The sequence below is a fragment of the Tachyglossus aculeatus genome, chromosome 6 (genome assembly GCF_015852505.1).
Source record: "Tachyglossus aculeatus isolate mTacAcu1 chromosome 6, mTacAcu1.pri, whole genome shotgun sequence".
Classification (NCBI taxonomy): Eukaryota; Metazoa; Chordata; class Mammalia; order Monotremata; family Tachyglossidae; genus Tachyglossus; species Tachyglossus aculeatus.
In genome coordinates this window covers 12,677,362-12,697,269 of record NC_052071.1, presented here as the reverse complement: position 1 = coordinate 12,697,269, position 19,908 = coordinate 12,677,362, and the positions used below count along the sequence as shown (strand labels likewise).

The following is a 19,908-nucleotide window of genomic DNA, read 5'->3' as shown; positions in this document are numbered from 1 at the left end:
GACCGTCTCTGCATGTTGCCAATTTGTACTTCCCAAGCGCTTAGTCCAGTGCTCTGCACATAGTAAGCGCTCAATAAATACGATTGATGATGATGATGATGGTCAGGACACTTCCCTGGGCCTCAGTTACCTCATCCGTCAAATGGGGATTAAGACGGCCAGTCCCTTGCGGGACGGGGATCGAGTCCAACCTGATTAGCCTGTAGATACAGGCTAAACCCCTGTGCTTAGAACAGCCCGTAAGTAAGCAGTGGCTCAGTGGAAAGAGCCCGGGCTTTGGAGTCACAGGTCATGGGTTCAAGTCCCGGCCCCACCACTCGTCAGCTGGGTGACTTTGGGCAAGTCACTTCACTTCTCGCGGCCTCAGTTCCCTCATCTGGAAAATGGGGATTAAGACCGTGAGCCCTCCGTGGGACAACCTGATGACCTTGTAACCTCCCCAGCGCTTAGAACGGCGCTTTGCACATCGTTAGCGCTTAATAAATGCCATTAAAAAACAAAACCAAAAAAACCCAATACCATTTAAAAAAAAAGAAAAAGAAAAAAAGGGCAGGGTTCAGAAATAGCGTAGGTTTCGGTAAAGTCAACTGTGTCCGCTCATCCGGGCCGTGCACACTGACTTTCCAATCTTTTATTTGATTATTTATTTATAGTAAATGCTTAACAAATACTACAATAATAATAATAATTATTATTTATATTTTTAATGGTATTTGTTATGTGCTTACTATGTAAGTGCATATACTAACAAATATCAATATTATTATTATTATTATTATTATTATTATTATTATTATTATTATTATTATGTGCCAGGCACTGTTCTAAGCACTGGGGGAGATACAAAGTAGTCATGTTGGACCCAGTCCATGTCCCCAAAAGGGATCACAGTCTTAATCCCCATTTTACTGATGAGGTAACTGAGGCATAGAGAAGTGAAGCGACTTAACTGACGTCACACAGCAGGTAAGTGGCAGAGCCAGGATTAGAACCCAGGCCTTTCTGCCTCCCAGTGCTTCTGCTTAATACGCAGTCATTGGTAGGCGCTCAGTCAGTAGCCACAATGTGCACACGGAGGGAATGGGACCCAGTGATTGATATTCATTTGGGAGGGGAAGGTGTCATCATCATTATTATTATTGTCGTTATTATTGTTGTTGTTATGATGGCATTTGTTAAGCACTTACTATGTGCCAGGCACTGTTTTAAGCGCTGGAGTGGATACAAATAAATCGGGTTGGACACATCCCTGTCCCAGGTGGGGCTCACAGTCTCAATCCTCATTTTGCAGTTGAGGTAACTGAGGCATGAGAGGTGAAGTGACTTGGCCAAGGTCACCCAGTAGACAAGTGGCGGAACCAGGATTAGAACCCAGGTCCTTCTGCCTCCTACTGCTTCTGCTTAATAGGCAGTCGTCAGTAGGCACTCAGTCAGTAGCCACAATGTGCACACGGAGGGAATGGGACCCAGTGATTGATATTCATTTGGGAGGGGGAGGTATTATCATCGTTATTATTATTATCGTTATTATTGTTGTTGTTATGATGGTATTTGTTAAGCACTTACTATGTGCCAGGCACTGTTTTAAGCGCTGGAGTGGATACAAATAAATCGGGTTGGCAGGTGGGGCTCACAGCCTCAGTCCTCATTTTGCAGTTGAGGTAACTGAGGCATGAGAAGTGAAGTGACTTGGCCAAGGTCACCCAGCAGACAAGTGGCGGAACCAGGATTAGAACCCAGGTCCTTCTGCCTCCTACTGCTTCTGCTTAATAGGCAGTCGTCAGTAGGCACTCAGTCAGTAGCCACAATGTGCACACGGAGGGAATGGGACCCAGTGATTGATATTCATTTGGGAGGGGAAGGTATTATCATCGTTATTATTATTATCGTTATTATTGTTGTTGTTATGATGGTATTTGTTAAGCACTTACTATGCGCCAGGCACTGTTTTGAGCGCTGGAGTGGATACAAGTAAATCGGGTTGGACACATCCCTGTCCCAGGTGGGGCTCACAGTCTCAATCCTCATTTTGCGGTTGAGGTAACTGAGGCATGAGAGGTGAAGTGACTTGGCCAAGGTCACCCAGCAGACAAGTGGCGGAACCAGGATTAGAACCCAGGTCCTTCTGCCTCCTCCTGCTTCTGCTTAATAGGCAGTTGTCAGTAGGCACTCAGTCAGTAGCCACAATGTGCACACGGAGGGAATGGGACCCAGTGATTGATATTCATTTGGGAGGGGAAGGTATCATCATCGTTATTATTATTATCGTTATTATTGTTGTTGTTATGATGGTATTTGTTAAGCACTTATTATGTGCCAGGCACTGTTTTAAGCGCTGGAGTGGATACAAATAAATCGGGTTGGCAGGTGGGGCTCACAGCCTCAGTCCTCATTTTGCAGTTGAGGTAACTGAGGCATGAGAAGTGAAGTGACTTGGCCAAGGTCACCCAGCAGACAAGTGGCGGAACCAGGATTAGAACCCAGGTCCTTCTGCCTCCCAGTGCTTCTGCTTAATAGGCAGTCGTTGAGTAGGCGCTCAGTCAGTAGCCACAATGTGCACACGGAGGGAATGGGACCCAGTGATTGATATTCATTTGGGAGGGGAAGGTATCATCATCGTTATTATTATTGTCGTTATTATTGTTGTTGTTATGATGGTATTTGTTAAGCACTTACTATAATAATAATAATAATAATTTTGGTATTTGTTAAGCGCTTACTATGTGCAAAGCACTGTTCTAAGCGCTGGAGTGGAGGGATCGGCCGCTTTCCACTAGGCCCCGCTGCTTCTCTTAGAAGGGGAGTTAGGCCTGGGGGTGATGCAGGGTGAAATCAAAGGAATGGGGGTCCAGCGGAGGGGCACGGAGCCCTATTTGAGCGCCCCTCTTCCACATTCAAGCCGCCCCCCACCCAAACCGGCTAAACCCCATCTCTTCCCTCTGGCCGGAAGACCAGGACCGGCCAGTTGGCAGCAATGTGGCCTCGTCCTGGAAAGAGCCGGTCCAGGGTTCAAATCCTGGCTCTGCCACTTGTCAGCTGTGTGACTGTGGGCAAGTCACTTCACTTCTCTGTGCCCTCACCTGGAAAATGGGGATGAAGACTGTGAGCCCCCCCGCCGTGGGACAACCTGATCACCTCGTAACCGCCCCGGCGCTTAGAACAGTGCTTGGCGCATAGTAAGCGCTTAATAAATGCCATCATTGTTATAATCACTTCTGTGTGCCTCAGTTCCCTCAACAGCAGCAGGGCGAAGTTGATAGAGCACAGGCGTGGGAGTCGGAAGGTCACGGGTTCTAATCCCATCTCTGCTGTGTGACCGTGGGCAAGTCAGCTCATTATTTTGGTCCTCAGTTATCTCATCTGTAAATTGGGGATTAAGGCTGTGCGCCCGATGAGGGACAAGGACTGGATCCAACTCGATTTGCTTGTATCCACCCCAGCGCTTAGTACAGTGCCTGGCACATAGTGAGTGCTTAACAAATGGTAGCAGCGAAGAGAAGAGAAGCAGCATGGCTTAGTGAAAATCAATCAATCAATCAAGAGAAGAGAAGCAGCATGGCTTAGTGAAAATCAATCAATCAATCAATCGTTTTTTTTATTTTTTTAATGGCATTTACTAAGCGCTTACTATGTGCAAAGCACTGTTCGAAGCGCTGGGGGGGATACAAGGTGATCAGGTTGTCCCATGTGGGGCTCACAGTCTTCATCCCCATTTGACAGATGAGGGAACTGAGGCTCCGAGAAGTTAAGTGACTTGCCCAAGGTCACACAGCAGACGTGGCGGAGCCGGGATTCGAACCCATGACCCCCGACTCCAAAGCCTGGGCTCTTGCCACTGAGCCACACTGCTTGTGTGCAGAGCATTGTACTAAGCGCTTGGGAAGTCCAAGTTGGCAACATATAGAGACAGTCCCTACCCAACAGTGGGCTCACAGTCTAGAAGAAGAGCACGGGCTTTGGAGTCAGAGGTCATGGGTTCGAATCCCGGCTCCGCCACATGTCTGCTGTGTGACCTTGGGCAAGTCACTTAACTTCTTGGAGCCTCAGTTACCTCATCTGTAAAATGGGGATGATGACTGTGGGCCCCATGTGGGACAACCTGATCACCTTGTATCCCCCCAGCGCTTAGAACAGTGCTTTGCACATGGTAAGCGCTTAACAAATGCCATCATTATTATTATTATTGTTATTAAAATGGGAATTCAATCCCTGTCCTTCCTCCCACTTAGACTGTGAACCCCACGTGGGACCCAATTACCTTGTATCTACCCCAGACCTTACTACAGTGCTTGGCACCTAGTAAGCGCTTAACAAATACCACCGTGATCATTATCAACATCATTATTATTTCAGCCCACTTAATCAAATCAGTGGAACCCCAGGGCCCTGCCTACTTCCAAGAAACTGTCCAGGAAGGGTACAGAAGGTCATGGATTCTGATGCCGGCTCTGCCACTTGTCTGCTGTGTGACCTTGGGCAAGTCACTTCACTTCCCTGGGCCTCAGTTACCTCATCTGTAAAATGGGAATTGAGACTGGAAGCCCCACATGGAACAGGAACTGTGTCCATCCCTATTTGCTTGTATAATAATGATGATAATTATGGTATTCGTTAAGCGCTTACTCTGTGCCGGGGACTATACTAAGCGCTGGGGTGCATACGAGCCGGAAACTCTCCAGAAGGTCATGGATTCTAATGCCGGCTCTGCCACTTGTCTGCAGTGTGACCTTGGGCAAGTCACTTCACTTCCCTGAGCCTCAGTTACCTCATCTGTAAAATGGGAATTGAGACTGGAAGCCCCACATGGAACAGGAACTGTGTCCATCCCTATTTGCTTGTATAATAATGATAATAATTATGGCATTTGTTAAGCACTTATTCTGTGCCGGGGACTATACTAAGCGCTGGGGTGCATACGAGCTGGAAACTGTCCAGCAGGTCATGGATTCTAATACCGGCTCTGCCACTTGTCTGCTGTGTGACCTTGGGCAAGTCACTTCACTTCCCTGGGCCTCAGTGACCTCATCTGTAAAATGGGGATTAAGACTGTGAGCCCTCCCGTGGGACAACCTGATCACCCTGTAACCTCCCCAGCGCTTAGAACAGTGCTTGGCACATAGTAAGCGCTTAATAAATGCCATAAAAAAAAAATTAGAACCCATGACCTTCTGATTCCCAGGCCCGTGCTCTATCCACTACGCCAGGCTGCTTCTCTAGCAAGTCAGGGTGACGCAGAAGGGAGTTGGAGAAGAGGAGAGGAGGGCTTAGGGAAGGCTTCTTGGAGGAGATGTGCCTTCAGTAACGCCTTGAAGTCGGAGAGAGCAATCATCTGTCTGATAGGAGGAGGGAGGGCGTTCCGGGGCATTCAATAAAGACGATCAGGTGATTGATAGAGCTCAGAGGTGTCCGCCTGGGGAAAGGGAACGGTTCTGTGGGCACACTGCGGGGGCTGGCAGGAGAGTGGGCTTTCCGAGGTGTCGGGATTAGAAACGGTCCGGCGACCAGTGACGAGAGCCACCTCGGACTTGAATCTCTGAAGCAGGCAGTCGTTGCAGGGAGCGCCATCGACAGCACCGACCCCAAGCTAACTCTCTTCCTCCCTTCAAAGCCCTACTGAAAGCTCACCTCCTCCAAGAGGCCTTCCCAGACTGAGCCCCCATCTTCCTCTCCTCCCCCTGGCCCTATCTCCTTCCCCTCCCCACAGCATATGTATGTACAGATTTATTGCTCTATTTACTCTATTTATTTTCCTTGTACATATTTACTATTCTATTTATTTTGTTAAAGATGTGCATTTAGCTTTAATTCTGTTTATCCTGATGACTGGACACCCGTCCACATGTTTTGTTGTCTGTCTCCCCCTTCTAGACTGTGAGCCTGTTGTTGGGTAGGGACTGTCTCTATATGTTGCCAACTTGTACTTCCCAAGCGCTTAGCACAGTGCTCTGCACACAGTAAGCGCTCAATAAATACGATTGATGATGATGATGATGCTCTGCACACAGTAAGCGCTCAATAAACACGATTGAATGAATGAATAAACCCCTCCCCACCCTCTCCCCCACCAGCAGTAACCCCCAGGATTTCAGAAAGCCCGTTCTTAATTCTCTTCATCAGGGCTCCCGAATTTCCTACTACTGGGCAATGAATTCTTGTCAGTGGCTTGTGAGGGGTGGGAGAAAAAAAAATGATGGGGGGAAAAGATGGAGTCTCAGGATGGAGACAACCGAGCGATTAACCTGAACTGCATTTAGGACGCTTGAAAATGCACCCGAAAACCCTGAGGCTCGCAAGAATCAGTCAATCAATCAGTGGGATTTATTGAGTGCTCACTGTGTGCAGAGCACTATACTAAGTGCTTGGGAGAGTCAAACACAGCAGACACATTCCCTGCCCTCAAGGAGCAACGTAAGCCTAGTGGCTAGCGCACGGGCCCGGGAATCAGAAGAACCCGGATTCTAGCCCGGCTCCGGCACTTGTCTGCGGTGTGACATCAGGCAAGTCACTTCACTTCCCTGTGCTTCGGTTACCTTACCCGCAAAATGGGAATTGAGACCGTGAGCCCTAGACGGGGCATGGACCGTGTCTAGCCTTGCATCTGCCCTACCACACTGCAAGCGCTTAACAGATACCATAAAGAAAAAAAAAAATACCGTAAAGAAGAAAGAAAAGAGTTTACAGTCTAGCGAGGAAGCAGACAGGAAGGGCCGCCCCACCTCTCTCTGTTTTCCTGTGTCCGAAACGGAAAATGCCGTCTTCAATTCCCCTCTCTTTGGTCTTTCCGCACTGTGAGCCGTGAAACTGAATGATTTATTTAGGTGAGACCCTTACAGTCTGCAGGCCGGGGAGGGTGAATTGTAAGACTTTCCCCGGGTGAGGAGGAACAGAAACGGGACCATCGGGGGAGCGTGGCTTTATTGTGGCCCGTTTTAAAATGCCAAGGCCTTGTCTCTGCAACAGGAGGAGAGAAGCAGAGGGTTGCGATCGCCCGGGCCATTCTGAAAGACCCTCCCATCATCCTGTACGACGAGGCCACATCATCTCTGGATTCTATTACGGAAGAGGTAAGGCGATTAGGGTTCAAAACCTTCCTCCTCTCCCTTTTATGCTAAACAGTTCTCCCCAACCCGGGGCGGCTGGGAAATGGGCAGCTCCCGACTTGGGAACGGGATCGACTCCCCGCCCCAGAGAGCGAGGTCGACCCGCCCCCGATGCCCGGCAGCTGGAATCAGCTAGCCCGCTGACGGGGGCCGCTCTGGTCCGCCCCGCTCCCGTTAAAAGAGTCACGTTGCTGATGGTGACGCCCGCCTCCCGCCCCGCACGGAGCCACCGCCCGCCGTAGAAACGAGTCAGGGCGCCGCCGTCGATTTATATTCGTGTCACGGGGAGGGCTGGGAAGCGTCGGATGTTGTGACACCGATGTCATGATACTACCCCAGCAACCGCCTGACACTTCATAACCACGGCTGTGCATTCAGCACGGAATCTCAACGGCAACAGCGGCAGCTGTGCTCCCATGAGCTAAACCGCACATCGCGAGCCAAGACAGGCAGATGCCGTTGGCCAGTTGTCTTCCCCGGCCCCGGGTCCCTTCGGTTATTCTCTGAGCTCCACCCCCAAGCCTCCCCGTATGTCGGTTCACCCCCTTCTTCCGAGACCGGTTAGTTTTGTTGGAGTGGGCCTCACCGGCAGAGAACAAACCCAGATTCACTCGCCCTGAGAAGCGGGTATCCCCCCTGGACCGCATTGGACTCTTCCGTGGATCTCTGTTGAGATCCGGGGGTGCCGCCCTCCCCCTTTCCCTCCGTTGCCTTGTTTAGTTGTCAGGTGGCCAAACCAAACTGGCTGTTTCCCCGAGCCCCCTGAATCATTCGTTTATTCACTCAGTCATATTTATCAAACACTTACCGTGTGCAGACCACTGTCCCCAGTTCCCATCCGTCCCAGGGCAAATTGGCATCCGGGCAGAGGAGAAGGGTATCCTTCTCAGTAGTTCCCGTGCTTCTTCCGACGGATGCCTTCAGATCGTATCGTTTTTCTCACGGCCTGGAGAGATCTCATTGCCACCATCATCATCATCATCATCAATCGTATTTATTGAGCGCTTACTATGTGCATAGCACTGTACTAAGCGCTTGGGAAGTACAAATTGGCAACACATAGAGACAGTCCCTACAAGGTTGTCTACCTTCAGAGGTTTTCCCAAAGATGGACTCCCGTTTCCCTCCCCGTTGGAAGGGGGTAAAATCTCCGAGCCAAATGGCTCCTCGCCTGATTTTGGCGGCGTCTTTCCTCCCGTCCCTCTTTCCGGGTTTTCTCCCGTCCTCTGTCGGTCGGGGGCACCTGTCATCGCTCCGTAGGCCACTCACCAAGGCATTAAACCGCGAAGGCTAACACGTCCCAAGTTCCTTCAGCGGCCCAGGTCTCGGAAACGATCAAACGTGTGTCTGTCTCCTTCCCTCCCAAACTTCCAGAACATCCTCGGGGCCATGAGGGACGTGGTGAAGCACAGGACGTCCATTTTCATCGCCCACCGGCTTTCGACGGTAGTCGACGCCGATGAAATCATCGTCCTGGATCAGGTGAGTTAACTGTGAGCCTCTGGAATCCAGCGGCCCAGGGGCATTTGAGTTGGTTTTAGTGGGGTGTGTGTGTAGGTGTGCATGTGTGTAACGTAAAAACTGATTCTAGCGGGACGTGCAGAAAATCTTTGTCCGAGGTTCAGGCTGAGCTCCGATAGGTGCTTTCCGGATTCCATTTTTAACATCGTCTTTTGACAGCCAATAATACAGCCCCGTCACAGGAGCAGAACGTGTCTAAACCCACGTACTGTTTTCCTAGATTCCCAAAAGATACACATTGAGAAAGCATGAAATGCGTGGATGAGGAAAGCAGGTTTCCCAGGATTTGTGTATAGTGATTAAAAGCTCCGTATCCTCTTTGGCTCTAAGTGGAATCTGTGGCATCGGGCTCCTTTGCTTGTGACATGTTCCCGGCGTTCTGCGTCTTTGTTGGGTGAATTCCGACATGCACCCGTCCTCCCCACGCCCTTTCGGAAAGCGTCACCCAAATGGAGTGGCCGTTTTTAAAACACATCTATCACTGGGTTACTCTCTTATTGAGGGGGGGAAAAAGGAAAAGGATACCGTGCTTAATCGGTTCGGAGAGACTCGTGACAAGGTGACGCCCTCTGATTGTTCCGGAAATCTGAGGTCCCCTCCCCTCAATTGTGGTGGCAGCTGGAAGAAAATTCTGAGAATTTCTGTTGTCGTTCTCCTCTCCCCAAATAAAATAAGAAAGCCCCTTAGTACTGGACTGTACACCATCATTCAGTCTCCTCCTCCAACTCAGCCTGCTGTAGGGTCCTTTTTTATTTTTTCTAGTAACGGACCCCAAAATGGTCTATCGCTTCAAGGGATGATAATAATAATGGTATTTGTTAAGCACTTACTATGTGCCGGGCAGTATAGTAATAATAATAATAATGATGATGATGGTGGTGGTATTTGTTAAGCGCTTACTCTGTGCCAAGCACTGGTCTAAGTGCTGGAGTAGATACGAGGTAATCAGGTTGGACACAATCTCTGTCCCTCATGGGGCTCCCAGTCTCAATCCCCATTTTGTAGCTGAGGGAACTGAGGCCCAGAGAAGTGAAGCGACTTGCCCAAGGTCACACAGCAGACAAGTGGCGGAGCCGGGATTAGAACCCGTGGCTTCCAGGCCTGAGTTCCATCCACTACGCCAGGCTGCTTCCCGTAAACTGACCCGTTCAGATGTGGCTTCGAGCAGGTACAAAGTCGTCGTCACTCTGGGCATCTCTGTAAAGGTCCAGCCCCAGTGAGCAGCAGTTAAAAGGACGAGCCCCATTTTGTCTCCCAGCCTGTGTGGCAGCAGCCGTCCCCAGGTGGCAAATGAAAGGCAGATCCCAGTTTTTGGAATCTGTCCTCCCACTAAGTAGGTTTCCAGACAATAGCCGCGGTTCCCAGAGGTAGTCATGGGAAGAAGCACATTTGCCCTGCAGAAATCGTTTCATTTTGAAGTGAACATAAAGGAGGTGTTTTTGTTTTGGTTTGGTTTTTTTTCCCTCTCCTAAGCACCTGAAAGCTATTGTTTAGATGGCAGCACTGTCCATTTTGTTGTTTGGTTCGGTGAATCGTACACAAGACAAATGGTTTTTTATTATTGTTATTGTTATCATCATTATATTTGTCATTCATTGTCATATTTATTGAGCGCTTACTGTGTGCACTGTAGGAAGCACTTGGGAGAGTACAATTGCTCCCTATCTGTCAAGGACCGTTCTAAGCACTGGGGACACAGATTGGACACAGTCCCTGTCCCACGTGGGGCTCAGAGTCTCAATCCCCATTTTCCAGATGAAGGAACTGAGGACCAGAGAGGTGAAGTGACTTGCCCAGGGTCATACAGCAGACAAGTAGCGGGGCAGGGATTAGAACCCATGACCTTATGAATCTCAGGCCTGGGTTCTATCCGCAACGCCATGCTGCTTCTCAGTACGCCATGCCTAATGGGGATTAAGAATTGAGCCCCATGTGGGACACGGACTTTGTCCAATCCGATTACTTTGTATCAGAGAAGCATCCTGGCCTAGAAATAGGAATACTCTCAGGAAATAGGAAAACTCTCAGGCCTAGAAAAACTCTCAGGCCTAGAAAATAGGCCTGAGAGTCAGAAGGACTGGGTTCTAATCCTGGCTCTACCACTTGTCTGCTGTGTGACCTCAGGCAGGTCACTTCACTTCTCTGAGCTTCAGTTACCTCATCTGTAAAATGGGGATTGAGACTGTGAGCCCCATACAGAAGCAGCGTGGCTCAGTGGAAAGAGCCCGGGCTTTGGAGTCAGAGGTCATGGGTTCAAATCCCGGCTCCACCAATTGTCAGCTGTGGGACTTTGGGCAAGTCACTTCAGTTCTCCGCGCCTCAGTTACCTCATCTGTAAAAATGGGGATTAAGACTGTGAGCCCCCCGTGGGACAACCTGATCACCTTGTAACCTCCCCAGGGTTTAGAACAGTGCTTTGCACATAGTAAGCGCTTAATAAATGCCATCATCATCATCATCCTATGTGACAGGGACTGTGTCCAACCCGACTTGCTCGTATCCACCCCAGTGCTTAGATCAGTGCCTGTCACATAGTAAGCGCTAAACAAATACCATTATCATTAGTAGTACCCCTGGGCCCGGAAAGTGCCCAACAAATACCATAAAAAACCCAAAAGTGCTCCAGTTAGTCAAGCCTTCGTACGGCGGCATCAAGTTTCCGTTTTTCCTCCTGACCTCGCCTTTGTGTCTTTAGGGTAAAATAGCCGAACGTGGCACACACAGCGTTCTCTTGGCCAAGCCCGGCAGCATCTACTCCGAAATGTGGCACGCGCAGAGCAGCCGGGCACTGAGCAACGGCTCCAGATGGGAAGAGAAAAGAGAGAACACGTCCAAAGAGGAGGAAAGGAAGAAGCTTCAGGAGGAAATCATCAACAGCGTGAAAGGCTGCGGAAACTGTTCCTGCTAAGTGCCGCTGAGCACTCCCAAGCGTTCCTCCGGCTTTTCACTCTCCATTTTTAATCTCCGAGTGAAATGGCGGCACACGTTCTCACTGGAGTGGAACTCCTTCTTTATTTAAAAACAAGAATCAAAACGTTCCCCCCCCCCTTTTTTTTTCTCCTTTTAATCTTTCTCCGGGGTACTATGACTTTAGCCAAAGGAATTTATTTTTACACCTGTCAAAAATCTGTTTAATGAAGTCTTCATTCACTTTTGTCATGCCCCTGGAGACCTTCTCATCTTTCTGATCCAGGGTAAGAGGTGGGCGGGGGTGTCAGAAGTCATGCCCCGCAGTGGACCTGCATGCCCTCTGTGTCCCGGAGCCATCGCCGGGGTCAAGCCAGGAGGACCGAAGACGGAAACGACTCATCCCGCGTCTCTGGCTGGGGCGTATCGGGCAGTACTGGTACTGGTTCCCCTGCTTTACACTTTGCAGTTGAGCGGCAATCGCCCGATAGTTCCTTGTGCCGACAGTTGGATTGAGGAGACTTTGTCTTTAAAAAAAAGGGGAGTGGGTTGGGGGGCGTTCGCTGCGGCTTCCAATCCAGGACACAGCCATCCTTCATCTTCTTTCCCTCTTCCAGTCCCTCCCAGGAACTGCCTGAAAACACACATTTAAGCAGAATTCCTGCCGGGAGAAAAAGGCAGCGGACGTCGGAAGAGGTTTAAGCGATTATCAACCTCCAACACCCCTGTTTTCCAGGCAGGAGATGAGCAGATAGCTGTAGCTCGACGTCGACAGGGGCCCGTGTGGCGTCACCCTGGGCGTCGAAGCTCGAGACGTGGCCTGGGTCGAAGCAGCGCCCGAGATTCGGGGGGTTGGCGAGAGTTCCCTCAAGCCGTCCGCTGGATGTCCATCCGGTGGACTTCCGACTGTCAAGGGGAATGAGATGTGGCCTTTTCCTTGCCAGAAGAAATCTAGGAAGGCCTGGCCCGAAAAGGTGTCACGTTTGTCTGGAGCTGTGAGCGGAGAGTCGGGAGCGTAGGTAAAAGCGGCCGGAGAAGGCGAAGGGCTAAAGCATTTCTGTTCCTTCTCTTCCACCGTTGGAACCCGGACAGGGGGAGATTCGGGCTGCTTGGATGTGGATAAAAGCGGCTTCCATTACAGTTTAAAATAAATTCTCATCAGGGAAGCGCTGAGGGAGCTGAGGTTTAGGTATCCTCCCTGGGCAGGGCCCAAACTTGCTCACCCACGTTGACAGTTGAGGGAGACGTCTAGGTAAGGTCTTCTCTTTTATTATTTCAGTGATTGGATGTGTTCTTTTAAGGCTGACACCCCAGCAGGGAGACATCCCATTGACTTAATCAAGTTTTACCTGCCAAAAACAATTACAAAGACAGCGACGAACTCGTTAGAAAGTCCCCATCTTTTCCAATGGGATTTATTTTTTTAATCTACCCGCAGACTTTCAGGTTAAAGATTTTTTGCAGCCCTTGAAGTGTTTGGCGAGTGACACACAAATTATAGTTAATAAGGTTTTTTTTTTTTATCCTTTTCTAAGGAAAGTCTGGGTGCTTTGATTTTATTGGTTTGAATTCTCCGTCATTGCTGTGGGATGAAGAAAGTTGCAGTAAGGGTCTGAATGGATGCTGTTTTTCTGGTTCCCCTTGTTAGGCATTTCTGAGCACTTCCTGATGGAAGGTGGAATGCAGTTGAATAATCAATGGGGTGGGAGTGAAAAAGCCAAGAAAAAGGGGGCCTTTTGATGTAACTAACTGGGCAGATGAAATGATTTGAGCGTATATGGGACCAGGGAACAGAAGCAGTTTCAGGAAAGATGGGATTGTTGGAATATGGCGGGAGGAGAGAATGTCCCTTTTGGGTCGCATGGGAGGAGTGTCCCCGGGCTGTGGCTTAGGCTGTATCCGTCGGGCTTCTGAGCCTGGATTCTTGGCCGTGAGAAATAAATACCCTGAAAGCCATTTGCCCCGGAGCTGGGACCATTGCCAGGAAGAAAGAGGCCTCCCTCCAGGCCCTCAGCTACGGCCTGCGAGCCCCACAATATTTCATGAGCACCCCCCCACCCAGTTTTGGGGGACAACAGCTGGGGGTCAGAGCCCCCGACAGAAAGCACAGTTGAGTCGAAGCATCTCTGCCTCCCCTCATCAAACGAGCAAGCTGCCCAGGGGAGAGGGGACCTCGGATGGCGTCGGCCCCCTCCCCGCCCCCCCGGAGGAGTCGGCCGGGCCGGGATGAGCCGAGCCACAGCAGACGGGGGCATCCGGGCTCCGAACCAGAGCTTCCCGGGCCCGTTCCCCCCTGGGATCTCGGCGAACCAAGCCTGTTCCGCTCATGCTTGGCGAAGCCGATGGCCGCGTGCGCGTCGCTTCCTCCCAGGGCAGATCGACTCATTTGAGAATTCACGTGAGAGAGCAGAGGCAGCTCAGACATGAGGCGACTCTCTTGTGGAAACTCAGTCTGAACCCTCAGGTGGCCGAAACGCGTCCCGTCGTTCGGGACGAGAGTTGAGGCTCCCTGTTTTCTCCCCTGGATTCACCCGTTGATCAGTCAGGGTCTCAACTTTCTCTCCCACCTTCAAGTGAAGCCGTCCTTTCTCTTTTCTCTGCCGAGGCTGGCGGAAACAGGGTTCAGTGTGTAAAAATGCCCCCGTCCCCCCGCCCTGTTCGAAAGACAAGGATTGCTGTGAACATGGCATTCTTCTGGGGAAAATCACCCAGCCTCACCCGATCCAGAACTGGAAAGAATACGTGTTTCCTCTCTCTCTCCTCCCAGCCTGATCCCGTCTGCTCCGATACGGGTTCACGGGTCAAGACGAGCTGGAAATTCAGTCTTTAGAAGCTCTCCCCTTTCCCACCCCAAGACACGAACTTTGACTCCAAGACATCCAGGGAAATGACAACATTAAACCGTCCAGTGCAATCTGGTTAAAACCGGTTGGTGGGTTGTTTTTTTTTTTTTTAAAGATTTATCTAGGAGACCTCTTTACCACGTTTTTTATTGTTTACATTAATCCGTGTAGATAATTGTTATTAAATAAATGACTTATCTCTTTGTGAATAGAAATGGGTGTCCTGTTGAAACAACCCTGCCTGCATTTCACAGGGAAAACTGATATTTTGTCAGTCACACACACCAGAATAAGAATAAAGATAATTAATAGACGCTCTCTGGCAGCGCAGCCTCTTGGCGTCACACAGGAGGAGAAGACTTGGAATGGTTTCAGAGAGGAAGTAATTGTGTACAGAGCTCAGTAATAAGGATAAAGTGATGGCAATTACAGAGCTCGCAGTTAAGAGTTAGCGGCATTTGGTGGGGAGGTAAGTTTTGGTTGCACCCATTTTTCACTCAGTCGTATTTATTAATCAATCAATCATATTTATTGAGCACTTACTGTGTGCAGAGCACTGTACTAAGCGCTTGGGAAGTACAAGTTGGCAAATATTAAGTGCTTTCTGTGTGCAGGGCACGGTACTAAGTGATTGTGAGAGTGCAATATAACAATGAACACCTGTTAAGCAGTTATGACGTTTCAAGCGCTGTTCCAAGCAGATACAAGTTAAGCAGTTTGGACACAGTCCCCGTCCCACATGGGGCTCATACTCGCATTCCCCGTTTTCCAGATGAGGGAACGGGCCCAGAGAAGCCAAGCGACTTGCCCAAGATCACACAGCGGAGAAGGGGCAGAGCCGGGGTTAGAACTCAGGCCCCAGGCCCGGGCTCGATCCGCTAAGCCGTGCTGCTGCTTTGGGGCAGATCCATTTGTGGCTAAAGCGTGGTCAATAACGCCTGTGTCTGTTCGTTCAGGTTGGCTGGGGTCATCCCAACCCTCCAGGAACTGCCTCCTTCCCGCCCGGAGAAAGCCCCAAATGGGAAAGATGATCAGCGGGTGACGAGAGTCAGGTGGGCGAAGAAATCCTGGGATTCCATCTTTTTTCTAGCTCCCTCATGGAGCGAGAGGAGCCGGATTGGCACTGCACACAGTAAGCGCTTAATAAACGTCACTACGGGTCTCAGGTATTCATTCAGTTGTATTTATTGAGCGCTTACTGTGTGCAGAGCACTGTACTAAGCGCTTGGGAAGTACAAGTTGGCAACATATAGAGACGGTCCCTACCCAGCAGCGGGCTCACAGTCTAGAAGGGGGAGACAGTCAACAAAACGACATATTAACCAAGTAAAATAAATAGAATAAATATGTACAAGTAAAATAAATAGAGCAATAAATCTGTACAAACATATATACAGGTGCTGTGGAATCCCAAAGCCTTAATTTCAGCCTTGCCCTTAGTGGTCCAAAAGGGTTATCGTTCCTCCTCTGCTTTCTGTAGTGGCTAGAGCACGGAGGTCGTGGGTTCTAATCCCGGCTCTGCCACGTCTCTGCTGTGTGACCTTAGGCAAGTCGCTTCACTTCTCTGGGCCTCAGTTACCTCCTCTGCCGACTGGGGATTCAATATCTCTTCTCCCTCCTACTTAGACTGTAAGCCCCAAGTGGAACCTGATGATTGCTTATCTACCCCGGTGCTTAGTACAGCGCTTGGAATCAATCAATTGAATTTATTGAGCGCTTACTGTGTGCAGAGCACTGTACTAAGCACTTGGGAAGTACAAGTTGGCAACATACTTGTACTTCCCAAGCGCTTTGTACAGTGTTCTGCACACAGTAAGCGCTCAATAAATACGATTGAATGAATGAATATAGGGACAGTCCCTACCCAACAGTGGGCTCACAGTCTAGAAGGGAGAGACAGAGAACAAAACCAAACATATTAACAAAATAAAATAAATAGAATAGGTATGTACAAGTAAAATAAATAAATCGAGTAATAAATATGTACAAACATATACATATATGCAGCACGATGTAGTGGAAGAACATGGACCTGGGTCTTAGGTCATGGGTTCTAATTCCAGCCCTGGCACTTGTCTGCTGTGTGACCTTGGGCAAGTCACTTCACTTCTCTGGGCCTTAGTTACCTCATCTGTCAAATGGAGATTGAAACTGTGAGCCCCACAGGGACAGGGAACCTGGTTTGTTTCTATCCACCTGATTTTTTATGTCTACTCCAGCACCTGGCAGGTCGTAAGTCCTTAACAAATACCATAATTATTATTGGCACGTAGTATGCGTTTATGCAGCGTGGTTTAGGGGAAAGAGCACGGGTTTGGGAGTCAGACGTCAAGGGTTCTAATCCCGGCTCCACCAGTTACCAGCTGGTGACTTTGGGCAAGTCACTTAACTCCTCTGTGCCTCAGTTACCTCATCTGTAAAATGGGGATTAAGATGGTGAGCCCCACGTGGGACAACCTGATAACCTTTTATCTACCCCAGCGCTGATAACAGCGCCTGGTACATAGCGCTTAACAAACACCATCATCATCACAAGTATTATTTTTAGTTATTATTGTCATAATAATCATTATCACCCTTACCGTATCATATTTTTAGTTATTATAATAATAATAATCATCACCATTACCATATCATATCTCACATCACTTCTGTGTGCTCTGAACCCAGAAAGCGCTCAATAAATCCGACTGAATGAATCACCCTCTAGACTTGTAAGCCTGTTGTGGGCAGGGAACGCGTTCGCTAATTCTGCCGTACTGGGCTCTCCCAAGCGCTCAGTACAGTGCTCTTGCACACAGTAAGTGCTTAATAAATCCCCCTGACCGATCACCAAGCTAAAGCTGAGTCATCAGCGGGTTTAAGTTAAAATGGAGCAGGGAGAGTGGGCCGTGACAAGCTTGATCTGCCCTTTATCGTTTAGTTATTCCTCAGTGACCCTCTCAGGGTCAACCAATCAATCAATCGTATTTATTGAGTGCTGACTGTGTGCAGAGCACTGTGCTAAGCGCTTGGGAAGTACAAGTTGGCAACATATAGAGACAGTCCCTACCCAACAGTGGGCTCAGAGTTGCCAGTCTCGACTACGGGTGGGAAAGTCAAGCAGAGGCCTTCCCATTCCGTTCCTAGCTCGGGCAGTGGATAGCGAGTGGAAGACCGTCTGCTACAAGTCAAAATTCCCGTGCCGGGCAGGAGGAGCACAGGAAAGAAGGGCGGAAACTCAAGTTTACCGCACGGAAGGAGGCACTTCCAGCTTTTGACCAAGAAAACCAGAATTATTTCAGGTGGAGGCAGGGCGTTCCGGAAGAGAGACGCGTCCACGGCGTCGCCGTGGGTCGGAGGCGACAGCGGAAGACATTCCTCAGCGGTCGCCCGATCCCCTCCACTCCCGAGGAAGTCCCGCTGCAGGGGAGAATCGGGCCCCGATCCGGCGGCTGCAGCATTCCCACCTCAAGGCTCCGGGTTTGCGCACCGAGGCCGCGGAGAGGACGGGAGGCTTCTGCTTTGGGGCCAGAGATCCCGGGGCTCCTTGGAAAGCGCCGCGTGATTTGCTGCGAAACATCAGTGTGGGCAAACAGAGTGCAGTGTTTCTCCAGACTCCCGACAACTTAGCATTAATATTTCATTATTGTTACATAAGTACCGTCATCACTGTTAGAGGAACAAGGAGAGCTTCCACTGCAGTCGGAGGGATCGGAGGTGAGTTGCGAAGGATGGGGGCTAGAACAACCTAGCAGACTTAATAATAATAATAATGATAGCATTTATTAAGGTGCAAGGCGCTGTTCTAAGCGCCGGGGAGGTTGCAAGGTGATCAGGTCCCACGGGGGGCTCACAGTCTTAATCCCCGTTTTACAGATGAGGTCACTGAGGCACAGAGAAGTTAATTTCTGAGTGGGGGCCGTGGCGTGGGTGGCTTGCTCTCTGGAGACCTTTAAGGACGGGAAAGTCCAGCTGCCTGGATGATCTGGGGGTGGTTATGCCTTGAGGCAGGGGGCTGGACTAATAATTATAGTATTTAGTCAACGCTTACTGTGTGTCAGGCACTGTACTAAATGCCGGGGTGGATAAAGGCAATTGGGGTTGGTCCCACATGGGGCTTACAGTCTCAATCTCTATTTTACGGATGGGGTAACTGAGGCCCAGAGAAGTGAAACGACTTGCCCAAGGTCCTTCGGTCTCCCTCAGTTTTTCTGGGGTATTTTTTAAGCACTTTCATTCATTCAATCATATTTATTGACTATTTTACAGATGAGGTAACTGAGGCCCAGAGAAGTGAAACGACTTGCCCAAGGTCCTTCGGTCTCTCACAGTTTTTCTGGGGTATTTTTTTAAGCACTTTCATTCATTCAATCGTATTTATTGAGTGCTTACTGCGTGCAGAGCAATCAATCAATCAATCAATCGTATTTATTGAGCGCTTACTGTGTGCAGAGCACTGTACTAAGCGCTTGGGAAGTACAAGTTGGCAACATATAGAGACAGTCCCTTCCCAACAGTGGGCTCATAGTCTAAAAGGGGGAGACAGAGAACAAAACCAAACATACTAACAAAATAAAATAAATAGAATAGATATGTACAGGTAAAATAAATAAATGAATAAATAGAGTAATAAATATGTACAAACATATATACATATATATACTGTACTAAGCGCTTGGGAAGCACTTACCGTGTGCCAGACACTGTTCTGTGATCGATACAAGGTAATCAGGTTGGACACAGTCCAAGTCCCACTCGGGGCGCACAGTCTTAATCCCCATTTTACAGCTGAGGGAACTGAGGCCCAGAGAAGTGAAGTGATTTGCCCAAGGTCACCCAGCAGACAAGGTGGGGGAGCTGGGACTGGAACCCAGGTCCTTCCGATTCCCAGGCCCATGCTCTATCTGCTAATCCAGTCCCAGCTCTGCCCCTCGCCTGCTGTGTGACTGGGGGCCAGTGACTTGACACCTCTGTGCCTCAATTTCCTCATCTGTAAAATGGTGATTAAGAGCTTATTCCCTCCTGCTTAAACTGCGGGACTCATTTCTGTATTTATCGGGGCCGTCTGTTATTTATCGATCTGTAATTAATTTTAGCGTCTGCCTCCGTCTACTACACTTGTTAGCTTCTCAGAGACAAAGATCACGTCTACTAACTCTGTTGTAGCCACCCAAGCGCTTCTCACAGTGCCCTGCGCAAACATTATGCCGTTGATGGATTGAGATACGTTTGTCCTGCTTCTGACTTAGAGAAGCAGCGTGGCTTAGTGGAAAGAGCACGGGTTTGGGAGTCAGAGGACCTGGGTTCCAATCCCGGCTCTGCCATTTGTCTGCCGAGTGACCTTGGGCAAGCCTCTTAACTTATCTGCGCCTCACTGAGCTCATCTGTAAAATGGGGATTAAGACCGAGCCCCAGGTGGGACAACCTGATTACCTTGTATCTACTTAGTACAGTGCCTGGCCTGTAGGAAGCGCTTACCCAATACCACAATTATAAATATTATTAGTATTAGTATTAATCCTGGCCTGCTGTGTGACCCTGGGGAAGTCACTTCA

General features: G+C 49.4%; 1 protein-coding gene across 1 annotated transcript in view; it reads left to right on the top strand.

Annotated features, from left to right (window-relative positions):
* Positions 1–11,780, top strand: part of ABCB7 (ATP binding cassette subfamily B member 7) — an 85,279-nt gene extending 73,499 nt beyond the window's left edge. Inside the window, exons 15-17 of the mRNA XM_038747699.1 lie at positions 6,961–7,064; positions 8,475–8,582; positions 11,317–11,780. Coding sequence (XP_038603627.1) covers positions 6,961–7,064; positions 8,475–8,582; positions 11,317–11,529 — 425 coding nt within the window. The 3' untranslated portion in view covers positions 11,530–11,780. The remainder of the gene's footprint in view (positions 1–6,960; positions 7,065–8,474; positions 8,583–11,316) is intronic.
* The last annotated feature ends 8,128 nt before the right edge of the window (positions 11,781–19,908 follow it).